General features: G+C 35.4%; 1 protein-coding gene across 8 annotated transcripts in view; it reads right to left on the minus strand.

Moving 5' to 3' along the window:
- FAM135A (family with sequence similarity 135 member A) overlaps nt 1-21,716 on the minus strand; it is a 119,663-nt gene that overhangs the window by 88,708 nt on the left and 9,239 nt on the right. For all 8 annotated transcript variants that reach the window (XM_032484449.1, XM_032484443.1, XM_032484451.1 and 5 more), the window contains exons 2-4: nt 18,096-18,185; nt 16,550-16,665; nt 1,752-1,831 (exon numbers count right to left, since the gene is read on the minus strand). In XM_032484449.1, coding sequence (XP_032340340.1) covers nt 1,752-1,831; nt 16,550-16,626 — 157 coding nt within the window. In that variant the 5' untranslated portion in view covers nt 16,627-16,665; nt 18,096-18,185. The remainder of the gene's footprint in view (nt 1-1,751; nt 1,832-16,549; nt 16,666-18,095; nt 18,186-21,716) is intronic.

The raw sequence follows: 21,716 nt of genomic DNA on the forward strand, positions 1-21,716 counted from the left end.
TGCCTATTATCAAAAATTTGGTGAAGATGTGGAGAAAAGGGAACCCTTGTGCACTGTTGGTGGGCATGTAAATTGGCACAGCTTTTCAATGAAGCGTTATTCACAATAGCCCAGACACATTAATAACCCAAGTGTCTGTCAGTGTGTGAATGGATAAAGAAAATGTGATGTATATATAGAAAATGGAATATCATCATAAGTGAAACAAGTTAGAGAAAGACAAACACTGGATGGTATCACTTACATGTGGAAACAAAACAAAACAGAAAAGTAAATTTTGCAGAAATAGACAGTAGAATGGTGGATGCCCGGGGCTGGCAGGGTGGGAGAAATGAGGAGATGTAAGTCAAAGGGTACAAACTTTTCATTACAAGAAAAATAAGTTCTGAGGATCTAATGCACAGCACAATGACTATAGCTAGTAATAAAGTATTGTATACCCTGAAATTTGATAAAAATAAATCTTAAGCTTTCTTTACCTCCCACCCTCACGCACATGAACTATGTGAGGTGACGGCTGCGCTAATGAATCCTGACCACGGCAATTATTTCACACTGCACGTGTGTAACAAAGCACATACGTATACGTGTTGTACGTTGTATATATATATGACAAAGCACACTGTACACTTTAAATATATATAATTTATTTGTCAATTATTGTTCAATAAAGCTGAAAAAAATATATAGATAAAAAGGAAGTCCAGGGAAAAAAGTCTTTCTGCTTTTTTCAACTGGCAACTTCAGAAGACACAATAGAGTCAGACAGTTAGTACAATAGATTAAGTAAGTTCAAAATGGGAGTAACCATCTTCTTATAATATTAATTGTTTTAACCTTTGTGTTTCCTAGAAAGTAGACTTACAACAGGCCTACTGACAATAAATACGTACTTTATCATGTACATCAGGCCAAAAGGAAAACTTATTTTTCCTTTTTCAAAGAAAGAATGTACATGTTTTTGGTTGTAAGCAATAGGCCCCTATGAGCAGTTTGACAGTCTTTGGAGAAAGAAAATTCTCCATTACGTACAAATCATTAAAACTGAACATTAACCAGCATTTTAGTATCCATAGCATGCTAAGGAAGATAATCCTTAACACTTCAAATTCTCAGAATATATTTTTAAATTTCAAAAATGAACTGAATTATGTTCAACATAGCTTTAATGTTAGGTGTATTTTACTATCTTATGATGCTTTGAAAACCAGTAATTCATGTTAGAAATATATGATAACTCTCTAGAATGTTTCTTTAACCATTTCATTTCTAACTGCACAAAATAGAACAGAGTATACTGTATCAGGGAAGCTGCAAAAATGCCCAGTGATTATGTCAGGGCCAACGTTTTGGCTCAAACACTTTAATGCTCATGTCTCTCCTTAGAATACGAGTAAATAAAAAAAGCTGCTATAACATATCTATTTTATACCTTCTGGCTCTTTGTTTTCTAATTAGAGTAGTTAAATAGAAAAAAAAGTGATTGAAAAAATATTCTCAAAAGGCACACTATAAAACTTTATCACAAAACACCTTTGTGATCATGTATCAAACTATGTGTCCATAATTCATTCATTCTGTACTTTTTACTGAGGCCTCAAATATATTTCTTATAAGAAGCATTGTAGTGATGCTCTTTGGCATCTTATATTTGTCATTAAAAAATTAAAATGGCTATGAAAAGTCATTACTGGTCATTATAATATTGTTTCAGATCTTTTTTTAAAAGTTGAAAATATTCCTTGGCTTACCTGTTACACGTAACAAACTAGCTTCTACTCTGTGGGGAACTCTTGGTGGAATTTTCATAGATGCACGAATCTGGTAAAAACTACAGCAAAAGAGACAAAGAAGTCACTTAAAAACATATTTTAAAAACATGCGATGCCTCAATTTTTATATATCTACACATATTAAAATAATAAAGTTGGTCTGCTTATATAATATTTACTACTAATATCTAATAATATCTACCCCTAATATTTACTCCTGGTGGAAAACATGTATCCGATGCACAGATGAAGTATTAGCACGGCACAAAACCCAAAGGGAAAAGCCATGAATAAGATGAATGAGAGAAAGAGATGAAACAGATACGGTATTTCTTACTATAAATGAGAGAATGTCGTAGCAACCACAGAGTTACTATGGCATCTAAGAGTTTCACTGCTTAATTTGGTTTATTGATTTTTTTCTTTTAAAGATACCAAAGATAAATTATTCTTAAGCACAATTTTGAGAAAACACAGGACTAATAATAAATGCTTTTTAAAAATTGGTTTCCTACTATAAATGATAAAATAAAGATACGTATTTGGTTTAAAGAATTCAGTACTTTTTCAAGGTCAGAGCTATTTGCTTATGCACTTGCTTATTCCACAAGATTAAAATATATTAAAATCTACCAGTCATTAATAGTAACAGTTTAAATAGAAAAAAATGATGAGGTAAAAGCATTACATATGCAGGTATATATACATCCTTCATTATGTACTCAAACTTGTAATGATGTTAAAACACACTCTCTGCACGCACACACAGAGGGTTATGATAAGCTGAATCAAGATTATAAATCAGGGATGAGTTTAGATGTACACTGGGGAGTTGAATATTTAACATTTATTTTTCTTTAATAATTTCATAGATGGTAGTTTAACTTAAGTTTGTAAATAACACAAAGAGTAAAACACATAAATATATTTATTACTATTATTTCTAGGAAGGTGTGGGCTTGGAGGGAACGTAGGGTCAGATGACAAAGCCAGAATTAAAGAAGAGTAAATGAAAGGGTAGTCAGTTAAACTTAGGACCTTTGAAAACACAACTGGCCTCAAAGGGACATGGCAAAACCCCACAGAGACAGATGTTGAGTTGAGATTAAGATGAGGTCACCTTAGAAACATGAGATGACTAAGAGCAAAAATCAGGGTGGAAACAGCAGGAGCCTTGGAACCAAAGGAGGGCAAAGTTTCTATTTTAATTAAAGACTAAAATATTGCTATTTTAAAATATTCAGGTATGCAGTAAGAGCTTAAGAACAAACAACTGATAAGACACTCCATTTTAAACTTCTTAAGCACAAGAACTGTGTCTTGTTTATAAGTGTATACCCACAGCCCTAATGTAATGATTTGCACACAAAAATTCAGAGACATTTAAAAAAAACTCTACATGTACTGTACACTGTTAGAGTATCTTACTTTAAAATTCCCTGAATTTAAATATGTATGTACACATACACATTTATACACACACACAAACCATTAATCCATTACGTACTGAGGACCCACCTATGTGTCAGCCCCTGGGCTGAGTACTAGAGATACAGGGAAAACAAACCACTGAAGAAATACATACGTTATTTTAAACAATGTTCACTTTTCATTTATAAAAGCAGTCTATTATTACCGTAAATACATTTTTTAAATTAAAATTAATGGTACTTTAAAGGTATAAATCTTCAAAAATGAACAAAATTTTCAAGTGTGCATATGTTAACATTTTAAAAATCAAATATCAAATGAGAGATACAATTGCAAAAGAAAGGATAAAATATTTCATTTCTAAGAGATGTGGTGGGGTAGGTTATTCAGAAATAACTTCTTGCTAAAACAACAACTAAAACTGCCAAAGAAAGTATAAAAATACAACTTTATAAAATAACTGAAGAGCTGACAAAATAGTGTGGAATTACCAAACCAAATCATAGTCAGGGAGGCAATACAGTGAAGCTGCTTTGTCCTGAGGGTACCTGCTGACCAATTCTGACAAACTTTACTTTGGTTTTAAAAGCCTGGTTTATATTCCTAGTATATAAAAAGCAGCTAAAAACTGAGAAGAAAGAGACCACTTAAATTTAAAAAATGAAAATAAAGATGCTAATAAACAGGTCACAAAAAAATGCAAATTCTCTTAAATAGATGAAAAAAATGTTCAACCTTACTTATAATTAAAAAACTACAAATTAAGACTATAATGACATATCCTTTCTCACTCACCACACTGACAGAAATTCAACAGTTTGACCAAATCCTCCATGGGTGATGCTATGGGCAGAAAGGAATCCTGTACAGCTGGTGAGAATGTAAAATGATGCAACCCCACACGGAGGGGGACTTGGCAGTAAAGAGCAAAAACACATGTATATTTACTCTTTGACCTGGCATCCCACTTATAAGACTATTTAAGACACTGCAGCAAAAACATTAAACGAGGTAGCATAAGGCTATTCATTGCAGCTTTAGTTACAAAAGGAAAAATTGAAACAAAACGCCAAATGTCCACCAATAAGGGATTGGCTGAATAAACTATGGTACAACTATATAATGCATGGAACCACGCTGTTATAACTGTGAGATATCTCTATATACTGCAAAAGAGTGACCTCGAATTTACATTTAAACCAACAATAGCAAGTGTAGAATATGTATACTATGCTACCTTTGTATAGGAAGAAAAGATATGACTATATATATTTTTGCCTTTTAAAAAAGTAATAAAAAGGAAAGACATACACAAAACTAATAAAAAAATAAAATGGCTACCCACAAGACTTGGGGGGGGCGGTTCAAGAGAAGGGACTGTGATGAAAACTAGGTTCTCTTTCAATATACTCTACTTCAGAGTTCTGATTTTGGAACCATAAACTTTTTATATAGTAACAAAATAAATTAAAATTTTAAAAAATCTCTAAACCACCCGAAAACAACTGAATTTAATGTGCGTCTACTTAACTGCAATTTCACAGAGAATTCCTTCAAGTGATCTTTCAAACACAGTACTTTAAGGGCCTATTTCTCATAGGATTATCCTAACAATAAAAGGGAACCACAAAGAGGTTTTAAACAACATTTACAGACTTGGTGATGATGTTGCTACTAACATTTTGAAATTATCTTAGACACACCTGCACACACATGAATAAAGTAAGTAATTATGTTATTAGGAACCAAGATTTTCAGTGAGAGTGAAGATACACAAATATGAAATAAAGAAGCAAAAATCCTTCTAATTTAAAATGAGAATAGAAAACGAGTAAAAATTTATGATGCATTTTTCTCAAAAAAAAAAAAGTATTTTCTAGTTGTATTAATTGAAAAGGCCTGGAAGCAATGACTCATTAAAAATGTGTAACTTTAACCCATGTATCATGATCCATAAACACTATTTCCCACCAAAAGGAACTAAGAGCCCCTTGGTTGACTGAAATCTAAAGCAGGGAACAGACAGAGTGTAGAGCAGCAGGTCACGGTAGAAAACAAGGAAGCTAACACTGCCTGGATCACCCCAAGAGAAGTTCATAACAATCAACCCAAAGGGCTCCCCGTGAACATGGAAAAGAGTAACGATGCAATATTATCATCAAATATGTTAAAAATCCATGAGTTCATATTGGCACAGGCATAACTCACTTTGCCACACTTTATTATGAGATGTTTTCTACAAATTGAAGGTTTATAGCAACCCTGTATCAAGCAAGTCCATTGGTGCCATTTTTTCAGTATTTGCTCACTTCGTGCCTCAGTGTCACATTTTGGTAATTCTCACAGTATCTCAAGCTTTTTCATCACTATTATATTTGTTATGATCTGTGATCAGTGATCTTTGACAGTACTATTGTTCTGGGGCACCACAAACCACACTCAGATAAGAGGGCTGAACTTAATAAACTTTGTGCGTTCTGAGTGATCCACCAACCAACTGCTCCCCCAATCTCTCTCCCTCTTCTTGGATTTCCCTATTCCCTGAGACACAATATTGAAATTAGGTCAACTAATGATGCTCCAAAGTGTTCGAGTGAAAGGAAGAGTTGGTTATTTCTCACTTTAAGTGAAAAGCTAGAAACGATTAAGCTTAGTGAGGAAGGCATGTTGAAAGCCAACAGGCAGAAAACTTGGCTTCTTGTGCCAAACAATTAGCTAAGTTGTGAATGCAAAGGAAAAGTTTTTGAAATTAAAAGTAGTGCTCTAGGGATCACATGAATGATAAGAAAAGAGAAATAGCCTTATTGCTAATACGGAGAAAGTTTTAGTGGTCTGGATAGAAGATCAAACCAGCCACAACATTCCCTTAAGCCAAAATCTAATCCACAGACAGGCCCTAACTCTACCATTTGGAAAATCCTAGGGCCCTTAAGAATGATGTCAAATCTACTGTCTATGCTCTATAAATGGAGCAAAGCCTAGATGACACATATCTATTCACAACATGGTTTATTGAATATTTTAAGCCCCACTGCTGAGATCTACTGCTCAGCAAAAGAATTTCTTTCAAAATACTGCTCATTGTCCCCCAGGAGCTCTAAGGAGATGGACAAGATCAATGTTGTGCCTGCCACCACAACATCCATTCTGTAGCACACATATCAAGGAGTAATATCCACTTTCAAGTCCTATTTAAGAAACACATTTCATAAGAATATAGCTTCACTATAGATAGTGATTCTTCTGATCGATCTGTGCAAAGTCAAAAGAAAACCTTCCGGAAAGGATTCACCATTCAAGATGCCATTAAAAACATTCATGATTCATGGAAAGAAGTCCAAACATCAGCATTAAAAGGAGTTCAGAAGAGGTTGAATCCAACTCTCATGGGTGACTTGGAGGGTTCAAGACTTCAGTGGAGGAAGTAACTGAAGATGTGGTGGAAATAGCAAGAGAATTAGGATTAGAAGTGGAGCCTGAAGATGGGACTGAATTGCTATAAATTCATGATAAAACTTTAATGGATGAGGAATTGCTTCTCATGGATGAGCAAAGAAAATGGCTTCTTGAGATGGAATCTACTGCTGGTGACGATGCTGTGAAGATTATTGAAATGACAACAAAGGATTTAGAATATTAAACTTAGTTTGTAAAGCAGTAGCAGGGTTTGAGAGGAATGACTCCAATTTTGAAAGAAGTTCTACTGTGTATAAAACGCTATCGAACAGCAGGGCATGCTACAGAGAAATGGTTCCTGAAAGGAAGAATCAATCAATGAGACAAACTTCATTGTCTTATTTTGTCATAGTACCACCCCAACCTTCAGCAACCATCATCCCAATCAGTCAGCAGGCATCAACAAGGAGGCAAGACTCTCCATCAGCCAAAAGATTACAACTCACTGAAGGATCACTGGTTAGCAGTTTTAAGCAATAAAGTAGTTTTTAATTCAGGTACACTGTTTTTTTGACACAATTCTACTGCATATTTAATAGACTGCAGTATAGTATAAACATAACTTATACATGCTCTGGGAAAACAAAAACTTCCCTTGAACTTGTTTATTGTGATATTCACTTTATTGCGATGGTCTGTAGCTAAACTCACAGTATCTCCAAGATATGCCCGCACTGAATAGAAACTTACTATATTTGAAAGGTGCTAGGGCAACAACACAAAATTCTGAAAACCAATAAATACGGAGAAAGAATAAAACATCTGCCATGTCTTTCCTGTACAAACTGTATTTCAGAGTAACAAGTTAATGAGGCAAAATTCTTCTTCAGAGAATTATAGCTAATAAATATATGCAGAAGGAAAAATAGAATTAGAATGTCACCACTTTGTAAGCCCTAGTAAAATAAAATAATGACTGGATAAAAGTTACCAATAGGTACCATCGATCAAGTGATGGGGAACTTTATAGTGGATATATCAGGTTGAAACTACCTGAGTCAATCTTATCAAAAGAGACAGACATTTTATGTCCCCAAATATAATGCAACAGGAAGGACACAGCATCACTTATGAAGGATTCTTCTCCAAAATTCTATCAAAATTTAATGAAGCCTGTGGATCAAACTAGATAAATTTTTAAAAAATCTAAGAGACATAATACTCAAACACAACCTGTAAACTTTGGGGGGATACGGATTCAAACAAATAAATTATAAGGACACATTTATAAGATGATTGAAGAAATGAGAACACTAGCTATTATTGGTAGCCAAGAAATTATTTTAAAATTTTCTTTAATGGCCATAATGGTTTTGCAGATATGTTTAAAAGCAAAAGTCTTCTTGTATTAGAGACAATGAAGAAAGATTGCGGGGAGGGGGGTGGTGAGAGATAAAATAGGAAAGGAAAAACTTTGATAATTGTTGGCTAGATGGTAGGTATATGTGTGTTTACTATACTTTCATACGTTTTAAACTTTTCCTTAAAAAAACAAAAAGTAGTCCTAGATGGGTATTTCCCTAAGGGCCAGACACAAGAAAAGGAAAATTCCTTCTCAAAGAATAAACTTGAAGATCTTGATAGAAATCAGAACATGGGGCGGGGGGGGGGGGGGGGAGAGAAGAGATGCAAGGGAGAAAAAAGAAAAGGGTACATAGAAAGTACAAAATATAAAATAATGGATGTAAACACAAATATATCAGCAATTACATTAAATGTAAATAGACTAAATACTCCAGTTAAAAGACAGGGTGCTCTAGAGTATGAAAAAGATAAATCCCATCGTATGCTGTTTACAACAGACAAATCTAAAATACAAAGACTGAGAAAGGCTGCAAATAAAAGAATAGTAAAAGGTAAATTTTCAAATGTTAACAAAAAGTTGATGCCACAAAATTAGTATCAGACAAAACAGAGTTTAAAGAGCATTATTAGCATATAAAAAAGGTCTTTTCATAAAGATAAAAGCTTCAGTTCACAAAATAATTATTTTCAATGTAGGCATCTGCTCTCAAAACATGGGATATGCCTGTTATAAACAGAAAATTATTGGATTTAAAAACTGAAAGTTTGCCTTTAAACAGGAAAACTCAAAACTACTTGAGTTTTATGGTCCAGTAATTTTAAATGTTTGTACTTACCATTTTATTCTCTATTGTTTTTGATGTTCCTTACCTTCTCCATTCTTTCATTTGCTATGCTGTGTTTTTCACAATAACCATATATAATCTCTAATTCCATTTGAAAGCAAATATGTTTTTCAAAAACATTAGTATCTGGTGTAAGTATTTATAAAAAGGCATTTTTAAAAAATTTTGCTTTTTATTTGTATTAGATGTGGAACTTAACAAATACTTCCTCCACCATTATCTTCCGTTTCTATATTTTATTTAAAAATCTGGAGAAATAAATCAACTCACTAATCTGTTTGAAATGGACAGTTTAAAAACCTCTAAGATTTAATTCTGTAAATATGACTTATTGCTATAATTTAAATAAGTTTCAAAGCCAATCTTCTGTTTCAACTTCCTTAATTTTGAGTTCTAAATTTTTGCTCCTCTCCTGTTGTTCAAGAACATATCACAAATAATTTACTCAAAGAATAAATAAAGAGTATATTTTCTGAGACTCTGTGTTTTTTTACAATCTCTTCCTACTGTTACAAAACACGGACTACTTGGGTCACTACATCTTTCATGCAAAGCTCTGAAGATGCTGTTGCATTACTGTAGGATAGTAAGCAATTTTAAGAAAAAAGTTTGACAGTAGATTTTTATTTCCTTTCAGGTAAAATCTTTTAAAACTGGATACTTAGAGAATTCTTTAATTTTTGAAATGCAAACTTTTTACCCTAATATGTTAACTTTTAAAATCCATTCTTTAATTTTGTCAAGAAAACAACAAGCTTACTTACTGTCTCAAAAAGTCTTCATGAAAATCAGGAAATATTTATTCTTATTGTTTATTATTTAGCTGAATTTACTGGTTACCTCTTTGAGAACATCTTATTTATAGATGGAACTCTAATAAAACTCATGCAGATAGCCCCTGGGTGAATTATCTGACCCATTAGCAAATTCATCCTTATGCAAACTGTTCCACAAGCTACGTAATTGCATTAATGTGGAAAAATATTATTGTATACTTTGTTAACAAGTACACAAATTCATAAGTTTCATGTTTCTCTTTCCACTGGTGTTTGCACCACATTTAAGTCATGTCATTTATGCTTTAATTTCACATAGACACTTCTATAATAACAATTTTCCTTTACTGGAAAGATTTTCTTCTCCTTAATCAACAACATTAGTATTAAACTATTTTTTCTGTTTTCTATAGATTTTTTCTCACAGTTCCCAATTTGATAATCTTCTATTTACTTATACTTCAAACCTTCGATAAGTGTGTTCAAGGCCAGTACTGGCTAATTGTTGGGATTCCCATGACCATCCGCGCCACCATGGAATGTTATACTCCATCATAGTGACCTTCAAAGGACGCAGACACCCTTTCTCACACAGGTCACAAATTGCAGACCAAGACCATGGCATTGATTAAAAAAAATGAGGCAGGGCACAACAATGAGAGAAATCTTTGTGGTCTAACAATTGATGTAAATTGTTGTGAGAAAACTAACTCTTCTGACTACAGAGAGTGGCTGAGAAACTGATGAACTTCTTAGAGAGCATCCTCAGTTCTTATACCTTACTGAAGAAACAGACAATGTTAGACAGTTTTGAAGGCCTTAAAGAAAACTTGCAGTGGTTTTTTCTGTGCCAGTCAGCACCACTTAATCAGAAGTCCTCAACTTATGAAATTTATACAACATATACATGACATTATAGACAAGGGATCAGGTTTTCCAAGGTTGTAATCAATGTCAACAATCTAAAATTTCAGCATGAAATTTTCTGACTCTTTTTTAATTGAAGTATAGTCAGGTTTTTTTTAATTAAAGTATAGTCAGTTTACAATGTTGTGTTAATTTCTGTTGTACAGCATAGTGATTCAGATTTATCTATATCTATATATAGATATACACATACACACATTCCTTTTCCTATTCTTTTCCATTATAGGTTACTACAAGGTACTGAATATAGTTCCCTGTGCTATACAGTAGGACCTTGCTGTTTATGTTTATCTATTTTATATATAGTAGTTAGTATCTGCAAATCGCAAACTCCTGATTTATCCCGGCTGATAGTCATTTTTAATCAAACTGTAAACTTCCCATGAGGGTAAGAACCTCAGAATCATAAACAGAAGTGATTTAAGATTATTTTGTTCAGAGCTTTTAAAAACTGTCATATGAACCCAGTTTCTAGGGTTCTACAGGCCTTTCCCAAGAGGATTTAAGCCCCACAGTTTTGTGATGTTACTGAAATTTAAGAAAATAATTTCTCAATCCATATCCTTGCTCTTCTTTATTTCCAAATCACGATATATTTTTCAACCTGCAGCAGTACATCTCATGACAAGGAAATAGTGCTAGTACATGACTAGGAAAAGCAGTTGCAGCTACAGGTATGTTTAATTAAACTGTATTATGGTAACGTACACATGAAATAAATGAAAAAGAACAAAGTATTACTATCATCAGTTTCAACTTCCATCCTTGCAACATTCCCGTTATTACCCGTTTTATCATCAGCAATATGCTGGATTACTGACTGCCCCAAACATATCTGGAAACAAATCAAACTGTGATAACATTTGATGTACTTTTTTACTAAAGAATATTAAAACATATAACACTTTGTCAAAGTTCCCATATTTTCTAAATATTTGGAAACACCTAACCCTAGTCCATTTATTTCCTTCTGAAATGGATTAAACTCAACCCCATTCTAGAAGCCATTCACTAATATTCTAAAGCTGCATTCCTTAGACTGTGGTGCACACACCGGTCTATCTCTGTGTGATGTTACAATTCTCCAGTAAAATGAAGCAAATCAAGTCTATCTCAGAGCACATTATTTTAACTAGCTTTTTTCTTTTTTCATAGCAAGACTTTCTCACTGAAGAAAGCAGTGCATTAATTTACATTCTGGCAAAAGTGCCTCACCTCTTCTTGAATTAGTAACAAACTACATGCAGATGAAGTACTCTGAACAGCAATATCCTAAAGAATTTCAGAAAAAGATGTTCTAATAATTTTGCAATGGTCTCCAAAGAGAAGAAATTTCCCCTCCAGTTTAATACCTAACTGAAATTGCCACAGCTTCAGTGTAATCCCATTCTCTTATCCTTTATGCAGTTGAGAACAGTTGTTTAAATAGCCTTTTTCCCCTATATATTTAAAAGGCAATTATTTCCTCCCCCTTTGGAGCCCTCTTGACAAATGAATTTTGAATAGTCTTCTGAGAAGTTCACCATCTTGCAATCATGTACTTCTAATATAATAAAACACACAACGTAAGTTATATTAAGTTCCTATATGGCACATTTATAAGACATACATCCACACACCATTTAAGAATATCAAATTTATGATCAATGCTTTAGGGTCTTGATTTTATTTTCAGAGTATACAAATCACCATATTAGAAAAAGATAAATAGATAAAAATGAAAATAAAACTAGTTTTTCTTTAGATTGTTAGTATCTGGGCTTTTGTTTACCATTAAGGAAAAACAGTATAATTACAGTAAGAACAAATCTACTCAGATGTAACATGTTCTCTCTCTTCTGTACCTGCGAAAAGTTTAGGCTCTGTCTAATCAGTTCTTTATCATGTAACAACAGTGGTGGCAAAACTAAACACTCCAAATGTCTGGAAGAGCTGGAAAAGGACCACTGTTTAACACACAAGAAATGTTTCCTCATATTCCATTTCCAGTTAATTCTTATTATTCTAGTGTTATTCAGTAATACAACTATTGATGTTATTTTTTAAACATGGAAGTAAAACACTGCACAGGACTGCAAACATATCTCGTTTTATTTCACTTCATTCTACTGCACCTCCCAGATAATGTATTTTTTGCAAACAAAGTTTGTGGCAACCCTATGCTGAGCAAGTCTATCAGTGCCATTTTCCCAATAGCATTTGCTCACTTTGTGTCTCTGTGTTACATTTTGGTAATTTCTGCAATATTTCAAATGTTTTCATTATTGTTATATTTGTTACAGTGATCTGTGATCAGTGATCTTTGATGTTACTATTGTAAAAAAAATTATAATTCGCTGAAAGCTCAGATGATGATCAGCATTTTTTAAGCATCAAAATATTTTTAATTAAGGTAAGTATCTTGTGTTTTAGACATAATGCTACTGCACACTTAACAGACTACTAAATATAACTTTTATATGCACTGAGCAACCAAAAACTTCATGTGACTCTATTGGGGTATTCACTTTATTGCAGAGGTCTGGAACAGAACCTGCAGTATCTCCAAAGGTATGCCTGTATTTAGTTACTCGAATTTTTGTTTCTCATCTCAGTCTCCTAAGCAGTCATTTCCTATACCAGAAAAAAAAAAGTTGGAAAAGATATTTATCTCCTAATATTTAAATATAAGCATAGGTAAATGGATTTATCTGTTTATCTATCAAAGCTGACAGGTATTCAACATAACAGGCAAACACAAGCCCTAAGTTAACTGGCTTAAATGGCAAAGTAAGGACCCAATAAGAAACATAAAGAAAAGATTTAAAGGGTAGGAACTGATAAATCAGAATAAAGAATAAATTATATCCTTGAAAATATTTTTACAAATAAACAAGTCAAGCATTAGATCCAAAAATAATGAGCCTCTAATTATTAGATTTTTGAAAGATCAGTAGTAACATAACAATATTCTTCAAAAGTCCTCAATGGATGTGGAAACCAGATTGTAGGATAATAAAAAATTAATGGAAGTGGCAATTACGCATGCTATGTTTATGACAGCTGACAATAAAATGGGACAATAGTTCACTTAGCCCTTATCTCTAGTTCCAAACTCCAACCATTCTTGAATTATGCCCACTTCAATATCTTACCTCAAACTCAACACGTCAAAATGAACCAGTCATGAGCCCTACACTATGAGCCCCTTCAACCTCATCACCTATCTCAGGAGTGCTAACATTGCCCAAGTCACTGTATTTAAAACATTGGCATTATCTTTTAAATTTATTAAAAATTCCAAATTTGCAAAAAGTAGCACAGTGAACCCATATCCCACTGCCCATTTTCATCAATTAAAAAGGCTTTGCCATATTCCATTCACCTGTAATTTTTTCTTTGCTATTTCAAAGCAATTCTAGACATCATGTAAATTCGTACCTCTACCTGCATATTTTTTAATGCCTTTTCTGTCTCAGTATCATTCTCTACATGGAATCATTAAATCCCATTCATTAAATCCTATTCTTTATTCCCCCAAATGCCTCATAGCAACCAATAACAGAAAACAAAACATATAAAAGTGTGTGGTAGACTGACTTTGAAAATGTCCTCAATTTTTTAACCCATCCCCATATCCACATCTCTTGCAATGTGACTACCATTAAGAGGTGGGACACCATTCCCTATCCCTTGAATCTGGGCTGGCCTTATGACGTGTTTTGGGCAATGCAATGCAATGCAACAGAGATGACCGTGTGCTAGTTCCAAGCCAAGGCCTTAAAAGCTCTTCTTGTATAGTTTCTTTCTCTCTGACCCCTGCCTCCTCCATTAGAATACCTGGAGGGTGAGAGATCATAAAACAGACCTGAGTGCACCCAGGTGAGGCCATTCTGCATCAGCAAGCAAGCTGCCAGCTGACTAAATTCATGAGTGAGCCCAGCAAGGATTAGCCAGGCCAGCCCCAGTCAGCAGAACCATGCAGCTGATCCACAGATCTGTGAGCAAAAATAAATGTTTACTGCTGCAATGCCACTGAGGCTTTGTGTCTGTTGTTAGCTGCATTAATGTGGCAAAAAAATAACTAAAATGGAAACTGGTACCCAACAGAAACTTAAAATATGTGGCACTGATTTCAGGACCAAAGTAACAGTAACAATTATAAAGGCAAGAAAAATAATAAGAAAACTATGGGAGACTTAAAACACAGTGGCCTAAGTTCTATAGCGACAAACTTCTGGTAAATATGCTTTGCAACAATAACTTAGAAGATGTTAGACATTGTACCTCGGAAACTTTTGGATTACATAAGCTAATTTCCAGGCAGAAAGCTGGAAATGTCACATGGTTGCTCCCAGTTAAGTACAGTAAGGTTTTGCTGAGCTAAGAAAGAACTGGTCATTCTTCAAGCAGAATCTAGAGGAAATATAGAGGAACCAGGACTTCCTGGGTTGGAAAATAAAACTGTTTTTCATCACCAGTCTCCCTAAAGATTTTCAAAATAAAATGCTACCATGTACAAAGATCTAATCAATGGCGTGGCTATAAATCCCTTTCTTAACATCTCTAAAGGAGTTAAAGCAGTGTCTAAGTAGACATTATCAGTTGGACATGAGGGCTTTTAGGAAGTTTAATGGCATGATCTCACAAAATTCTAATCCCCAAACACCTAGAGAGTAGTCATGTCTCAAAAAACAAATATGGGTGTGGGTTTCAGAGCATGGAATGGACTATATCAGACATACAGAATCCCTATAAAGGTTTTTTTTTATTAATTTTTTTTGACGTGCTGGGGATTGAACCTAGCACCTTGTGCATGCTAAGCATGTGCTCTACTACTGAGCTTTACCCACTCCTGTAACCCATAAAGTTTTTTTTTTAACATTTTTTATTGATTTATAATCATTTTACAATGTTAAAGTAAGTCTTACTAGCCGAAGAGCCACCAGCCCAGACCTGGCCTGGCCTTGTAACTTGCTTAGCCAACAGAATGCAGTGAAGCAATCTGCTCTCTTTCTTGGACTCCTGCCTCCTCCAGGAGAACAAGCCCAGGCTGTCCTGCTGACAGATGAGAGACCATGTGGAGCAGAGCAGTGCACGGCTGTTTCTGTCTTTTCAATAAGATAGCAGAGCCAAGACAAACAACAGTAGAAAACCTCTCTCTTCCTCCTCCTGTCAGTCATAGCCCCACCATGACCATTCCAAGCACAGAAACTCAGGTTTACATCTTGAGTTATCGTAAGCACCTCTAACTGTTCCCGGTGCCTCTATTTCTTCTACGCAACCATCTGTCTAATATTATCATGATCTTCATCATGTCGGTAAGTGTTTACTGCAATAATCATGACAGTTTCATCCTTACTTGGAAACTATCAATGGCTGCCCCAAGCCCCTAGTATCAACCCTTCTCCTGACATGAAAAGCCCTTCACAAACATAACCTCTCCTCTACTATCTTTCCTTCTGCAACTCTACTAGAGAGTATCCAACATCCTAACTACTCTTTAAAACAGCATGCTCATTCCTGTTTCCAAGACGTGACACCCGGTGTTCTCTCCTACTAGGAGGGTCTGTCACCTTACCCTTTGCCTTTCGATCTTATCCATACTTTGATCCTATTCCTCCATATCACCTTCTATAACGTCCTAACCAAGAAAGTTGTCTTTCTGTTCTGATTTTCAGAGCACTTTCTACACATACTTTTTAAAGACTCATCATTTTGTGTTCCTACTTAGCTGTTTTGTGTATATATATTTTATTTTCCTCATATACAGCCAGCTTTTAAAAAAGTAGAAATGAGCTCTTATACATTTTCATAAAAGTTCTCTCAATGCTCAGTACAAATTCATAAACACATGTTAAATATATCCAGCATTATTAAATCCACATGAATAACTTTCAAATATTTATTTAGAAATAAAATTTCTCTGAGAAAATACTTGAATATAGCCCACTGTTTCCTTTATGTATGCTGGAACGAAAGTATGTAACTGAATTTAAATGAAAACTGTACAATTTATCTTGTGCAAAATAAATAATTTTTACATTAAAATACACACCCTCTCTGAAACAAATCCACATTGTAGAACTTGTTGAGCTCCACGGAGAATTCTACCATTGCTTGAACTTCAGTCATTTTTAATTTATACTCAGAGGACAAATCAGGTAACAGCACCTTAGTTAAAGAAGGGGGAAAAAATCATGAGAAGCACAACAATAAAAATGCCAACTTACAGAAACACTAATATTAGACATATTTCAGAGCATGATACATACGCAGGAAATAAAAACGAAGCAAATTAGTCTGTGCACCTATCTTAGCTTAACCCAACTGTCTTGCACCAGAATCTACACTTACTAAATACACTTACTAATTAAATGCTGACTAAACAGGACCTACTCTATAATTTAAGATGTGCCCTGTTAGAACACTTTCCCTGAGATTTGTTTCCCTTTGTGATATCTCTGTGATAATAATACAGCAAATTGCTAAAAGTAATGCTTGACTTTATCATAGGTAAAATAGTAACTTTTTAAGAAAAAATTAAGCTACCCAATTATTCTCTTCTAGTTCTACATTGCACATAAAGGCAACTCCAGAGTCAAAAAGAGAATTAACATTCTTGAATTCTTATTTAAATTCATGAAGGTCTTTCTCTGTCAGGTGAAGTTCTTAAATGACTGTTTATTTTTAAATTTCAAAAAAATTTTTTCCCTCCCTAAAGAAGCCTAAAGTGTTCATTTTCGAGAGGTTAAAAAGAAATAAAATGAAAAACCAAACAAGTGAAAAAGAAAACATTCACAATTCTACCCATTGAAATATATACTTTGGTATATACTCTTCATATGTGTGTACATTTGTACAATTTCTATAAAAGTAGAATCAAACTATATCGATATTTTATAACCTCTTTCACTTAATTTTTTGATGAACATCTATATTAATAACTATTACACTGTGAATGTTATAATTTAAACAATCTCCTGTTGTTGGGTACTTCAGGGGGTTCCATCTTTTTACTATTTTAAAAAAGCACTGTAACCATCATCCTTAACAGTAATACACACTTTAAAAAGCAATCTGGAGTAAGAAAGTGTTAAAAGACAATTCTCCAGGTCTTGTGTTTCTGCACATCTTGCCAGCAGAGATGCTGACTGCCTTTATTCCAGACCATTTCTCAAGGATATATGTTGAGCCAACAGTCTTAGAAGTCAGAGATAACGGAATTAAGGGCAGATCTGTTTACGTCCCAGTCATGGAAATAAACTCTCTCCTGAGGCATAAGTCAGCCAGGCTTATTGTCCACCATAAAAGATTTGGGTCTCCTCAGCTCAGGGCTCCTCTCCTGGAAGACAGCCTACTTGTATATGGGTTGCCTGGTTCTTGGCTGCTGCTATGCTGTGCATATAAATCATCATTTTCTTTGATCCAGGAGTCTCATGTCTTCCGCCCACATCCCTGGCACTGTGGCAGGCTAGCTCATTACCTTGCAAGTGGGATAAAATCTCAAACTCTTCACAGTTCTTAAAATAGTTCTTCACAGAAATCTGGCAAATATTCTGATCTATTATGAATTAAATGCAAAAGAATTGCCATATTCTTACCTCTGCTGCTCAAAACTTCATTTTAATATTATTAAATCACCAATCTTGTACTTCCAGTTACTGATTCTTGCTAAAAGAATATTGTTCCCCCTATGAGAAAGAAAAAAAAATAACATCTCAAACAAAATAGCAGACACAGAAAAGTCCATTTTAAGGAAACCTATGCTTCATTAGTTACTTAATACTCTCAATTTATCTAAAAGGTCTGTATCCTCCACAAGGCTTAGGAATAACTTTTAGAGATTTGTTTTCATTCAGTTTCACATATCAATATTATCTATCATATCTTTGTTATGATTCACTTGTGTACACTTCAAAGTACACTGATAAACAGAACGGTACTTTCTTAGTTCAGTGGTTCAGAAACAATCTTCATGAACACCCAAAACGTTACAGGCTTATTAATGTCTAAGATGTAAAACTCACCATTTTAAATATGTAAATCCCTGAGTAGAGTAAGTGATTTCTGAAACTTCATACACACACGAACACACAGATACATGAAATGTGTCTGTGTATATACACATACATGCACACTCATATACACGCTACGAGCTATTGAAAATCTTTGGCCAAAATAGTTTGCCCAGATATGCGATGGATAGTTTTTTTTTTTTCACATCCCAAATATTTATTGTTTAATTAAAAAAAAATCTTTTGCCCCTGGTATAAATTATTTTAGGTACTAAAAATGTTAGAATTCAGAACACATTCACTCTTTTTCATAGATTTCTTTTTCTTCTCTCCACCACCTTCCATAACTGCTATTTTAAACGTTAATAATCACATCAAAAGACTTTACAGTAACTATTTCTAAGGAGATCAAAGGAATGCTACCTTTATGTAAGATACTCCCCACTTCACGGTAATGACGTCTTCTCTCCTGTACATATATTCTTGTGTGCAAGGTTTAGGTCATGTTCCAGTTAAGGCCCTATGCCTTAACTTATTCAGATATAAAGTAAGTACTCATTCACGCTAACACTTATTGAGCACTTACTATAAGTTCGGAAATGCAACAGGCCAAGGTATAACTGAGTTCCTGACACCTCACAGAGCTCACGAGCCAGCAGGAAGAGGTGAATATACGTACACACAGCACAATGGTTAAAACAAATGCGCAGGACTTGAGTCCCAGATCCGACATTTTGGTAGTTACCCCTCTCAGGTCTTCATTTCCTTTACGGAACATAGCATCCCTCACCACCTAAATTCGTGGGCCTGTCATCTGGGGAAGAATAAACTTTTTTCCCATTTAAGCCATTTTATGTTTGGATCCCTATTACAGCAGCCTTTCCGTAACACAGAAATTAATACCAGAATTCCAGTACTACCACGATCAGACCCCCAGATACGCGGCACTGGCTCAGTAACGAGGTACAGGCAGCAGGGAACAGACACCACTAGAATAATGGTGACCCCCCATTACGCTGGAGCAAATGTTTGATAAACTGTTGCCTACAATAACTTACAGAACTAGGCGCCCATAAAAAGCTAAGCACTTCAGGAAGTGGATGGAAAGGACCATAGCATTCATGTGTGTCCATGGTTCTCTGCTGCATCTCCTCAGGCAAGAACTGGCCAGTTTGCGAGGAAAGACAGAAGGAAATAGAGAGGAGAAATGTAGGTCCTTATAGACAACTATTCCAATACCTCCATTACCAGGAGATAAGACGATCAGTACTTTTCTCAAAGGACTTTTTTGAAGATTTCTGAAAAAAATAAAGGCATCCAGCCTGCAGCGCAGACTACACAAGGGTGCCGCCATCCCACCAATGCCTGCTGTTTCAGGTGGCTTCCAGGCAGTGGCCACGAAAAGGAGAGAAAGTGGTGGGTGCACAGAGAGCAATCAATAGGCAGGGAAGAATCTGGCTACAGTCACTGGCACACAGAACTGAGTGGAGACAAAAGAATCCTACGATATTTTTGAGAGAATGGTGTTTGTCAGAGAAATTATAAGGTAACTGCAAACACCCGTGACCATGTTAAGTGGGAGACTAGCAGGCCTGCAGCAGCTGGGAGCTGACTCTGAAAGCCACACACCCTCCGAAGAGGGTAAATCCTGTCCCAACTTTAGATGTGGTCATGGAGGTTACCGAGGAAGAAACACCCAGACAGCCAAGACAGGGTCTCAGCGCCGTGAACACAGGCATTCCCACCGGAAGGCAGAACGAAGGGTACCAGCTGTTGCTCCACTGCCAGGATGAGGGCCCTTCAGCACTCCTGCCAGCGCCACTCTCCACCAGAGCCCGCCTGTCTCTCACTGCTGCCTTACCCAGATGCAACATTTTATCGCTCTTTTCCTGTTCCTGATCCACCACCATATGGTGGGTGTACATGGGAGGAGTGAGCGAGGAGCAAATAACTGTGCTTTTGTGACCTGACAGGAAGTACTGATCTCTCAGCCTGATCAATGCAACAAGTGGCCAGTACCCTGGGTGTCTCCTTCTGGGCAGGCAGGCAGGAGTGTTTCAACAGGGAGGATGAAGGGTAGACATGGCTATCTGGGCAGACAAACTGGAAGACCGTGGTACACTGCCCATCATTTCCGTTTTCCTCCTCTTCCTTGCCGGATGGTCTGCCTGGCCTGAGACTCCATTCCCCAATTACCCTTGAGGCCAAGTGTGGCCAAGCAATCCTTTCCATGGACTGTAAGCTGTAAATTAAAGTAATATATGCACTGCCTGCCTCCCCTGTTTAAAAAGAAATTCTCTGCCCAGATTTCACTGCTTCCCTTTTTTGCAGGCTGGAATGCCTTCTTCAAAGTGGCCTAATATTGACCACACAGATTAGGACAAAACCCTGAAGAATGGTAAAACCAAAAAGATGGAAAGATTCTAGATTCCCATAAGGTTTCATAGAACACACATGTCGAACTTACCTTGACTGCTCAGACTTTTATTTCTTATAGCTCTCTGTTACAGCAACTGCATCTAACCTATACCCAAAGTAATACATCCCCCTTTAGGCTATTTTCAAAGAAACAGTCAGGTGATCCCTTATATTACATATTATATATGTTAATTAATAATTATGCATTGTTTTATATAATTATCATATAATGTTACATAACAATATGTATTATTTGACAATCATTCAATTGCCTATCTTTCTTCGGTTCCAAACCCTCAGTGGCTCCCCACCACGTTCAGTGGTACTGCCTTAACCACAGCCTACATGATGATCTTACATAACCTGGCTCTTCCTTAGTTTCTCTGACCTCATCCCCTCCTGGTCTGACCACTCCACTCACAGTTTCCCTGCTGATCCTCTAACACACCAAATAGATTCCTGCTTCAGGGCATTTGCATTTGTTCCCTGGAATACTCTTCCATCCCAAATATTCAAATGACTCACTTCTTTACTTCCTTCTAATCTTGATTCAAATGTAAACTTCTCAAATAGGCCGTTCCTGGCCACTGTCTAAATGAGAACCTCTCCTCTTCTGCCATATTCGATCTTTTCCTCCTTTATTTTTTCCTCAGCACTAATCTCCACCTAACAAACTAAATATTTTACTTATTAGTCTTATTTCTCCCCAGTAAAACGTAAGCTTCATGAAGTCAGCAAATTCTGAATACTCTGTTCACAGACGTATTCCCATTGCCTAACACATGGTCA

Source organism: Camelus ferus, chromosome 8 (assembly GCF_009834535.1).
Source record: "Camelus ferus isolate YT-003-E chromosome 8, BCGSAC_Cfer_1.0, whole genome shotgun sequence".
NCBI classification, from domain to species: Eukaryota; Metazoa; Chordata; class Mammalia; order Artiodactyla; family Camelidae; genus Camelus; species Camelus ferus.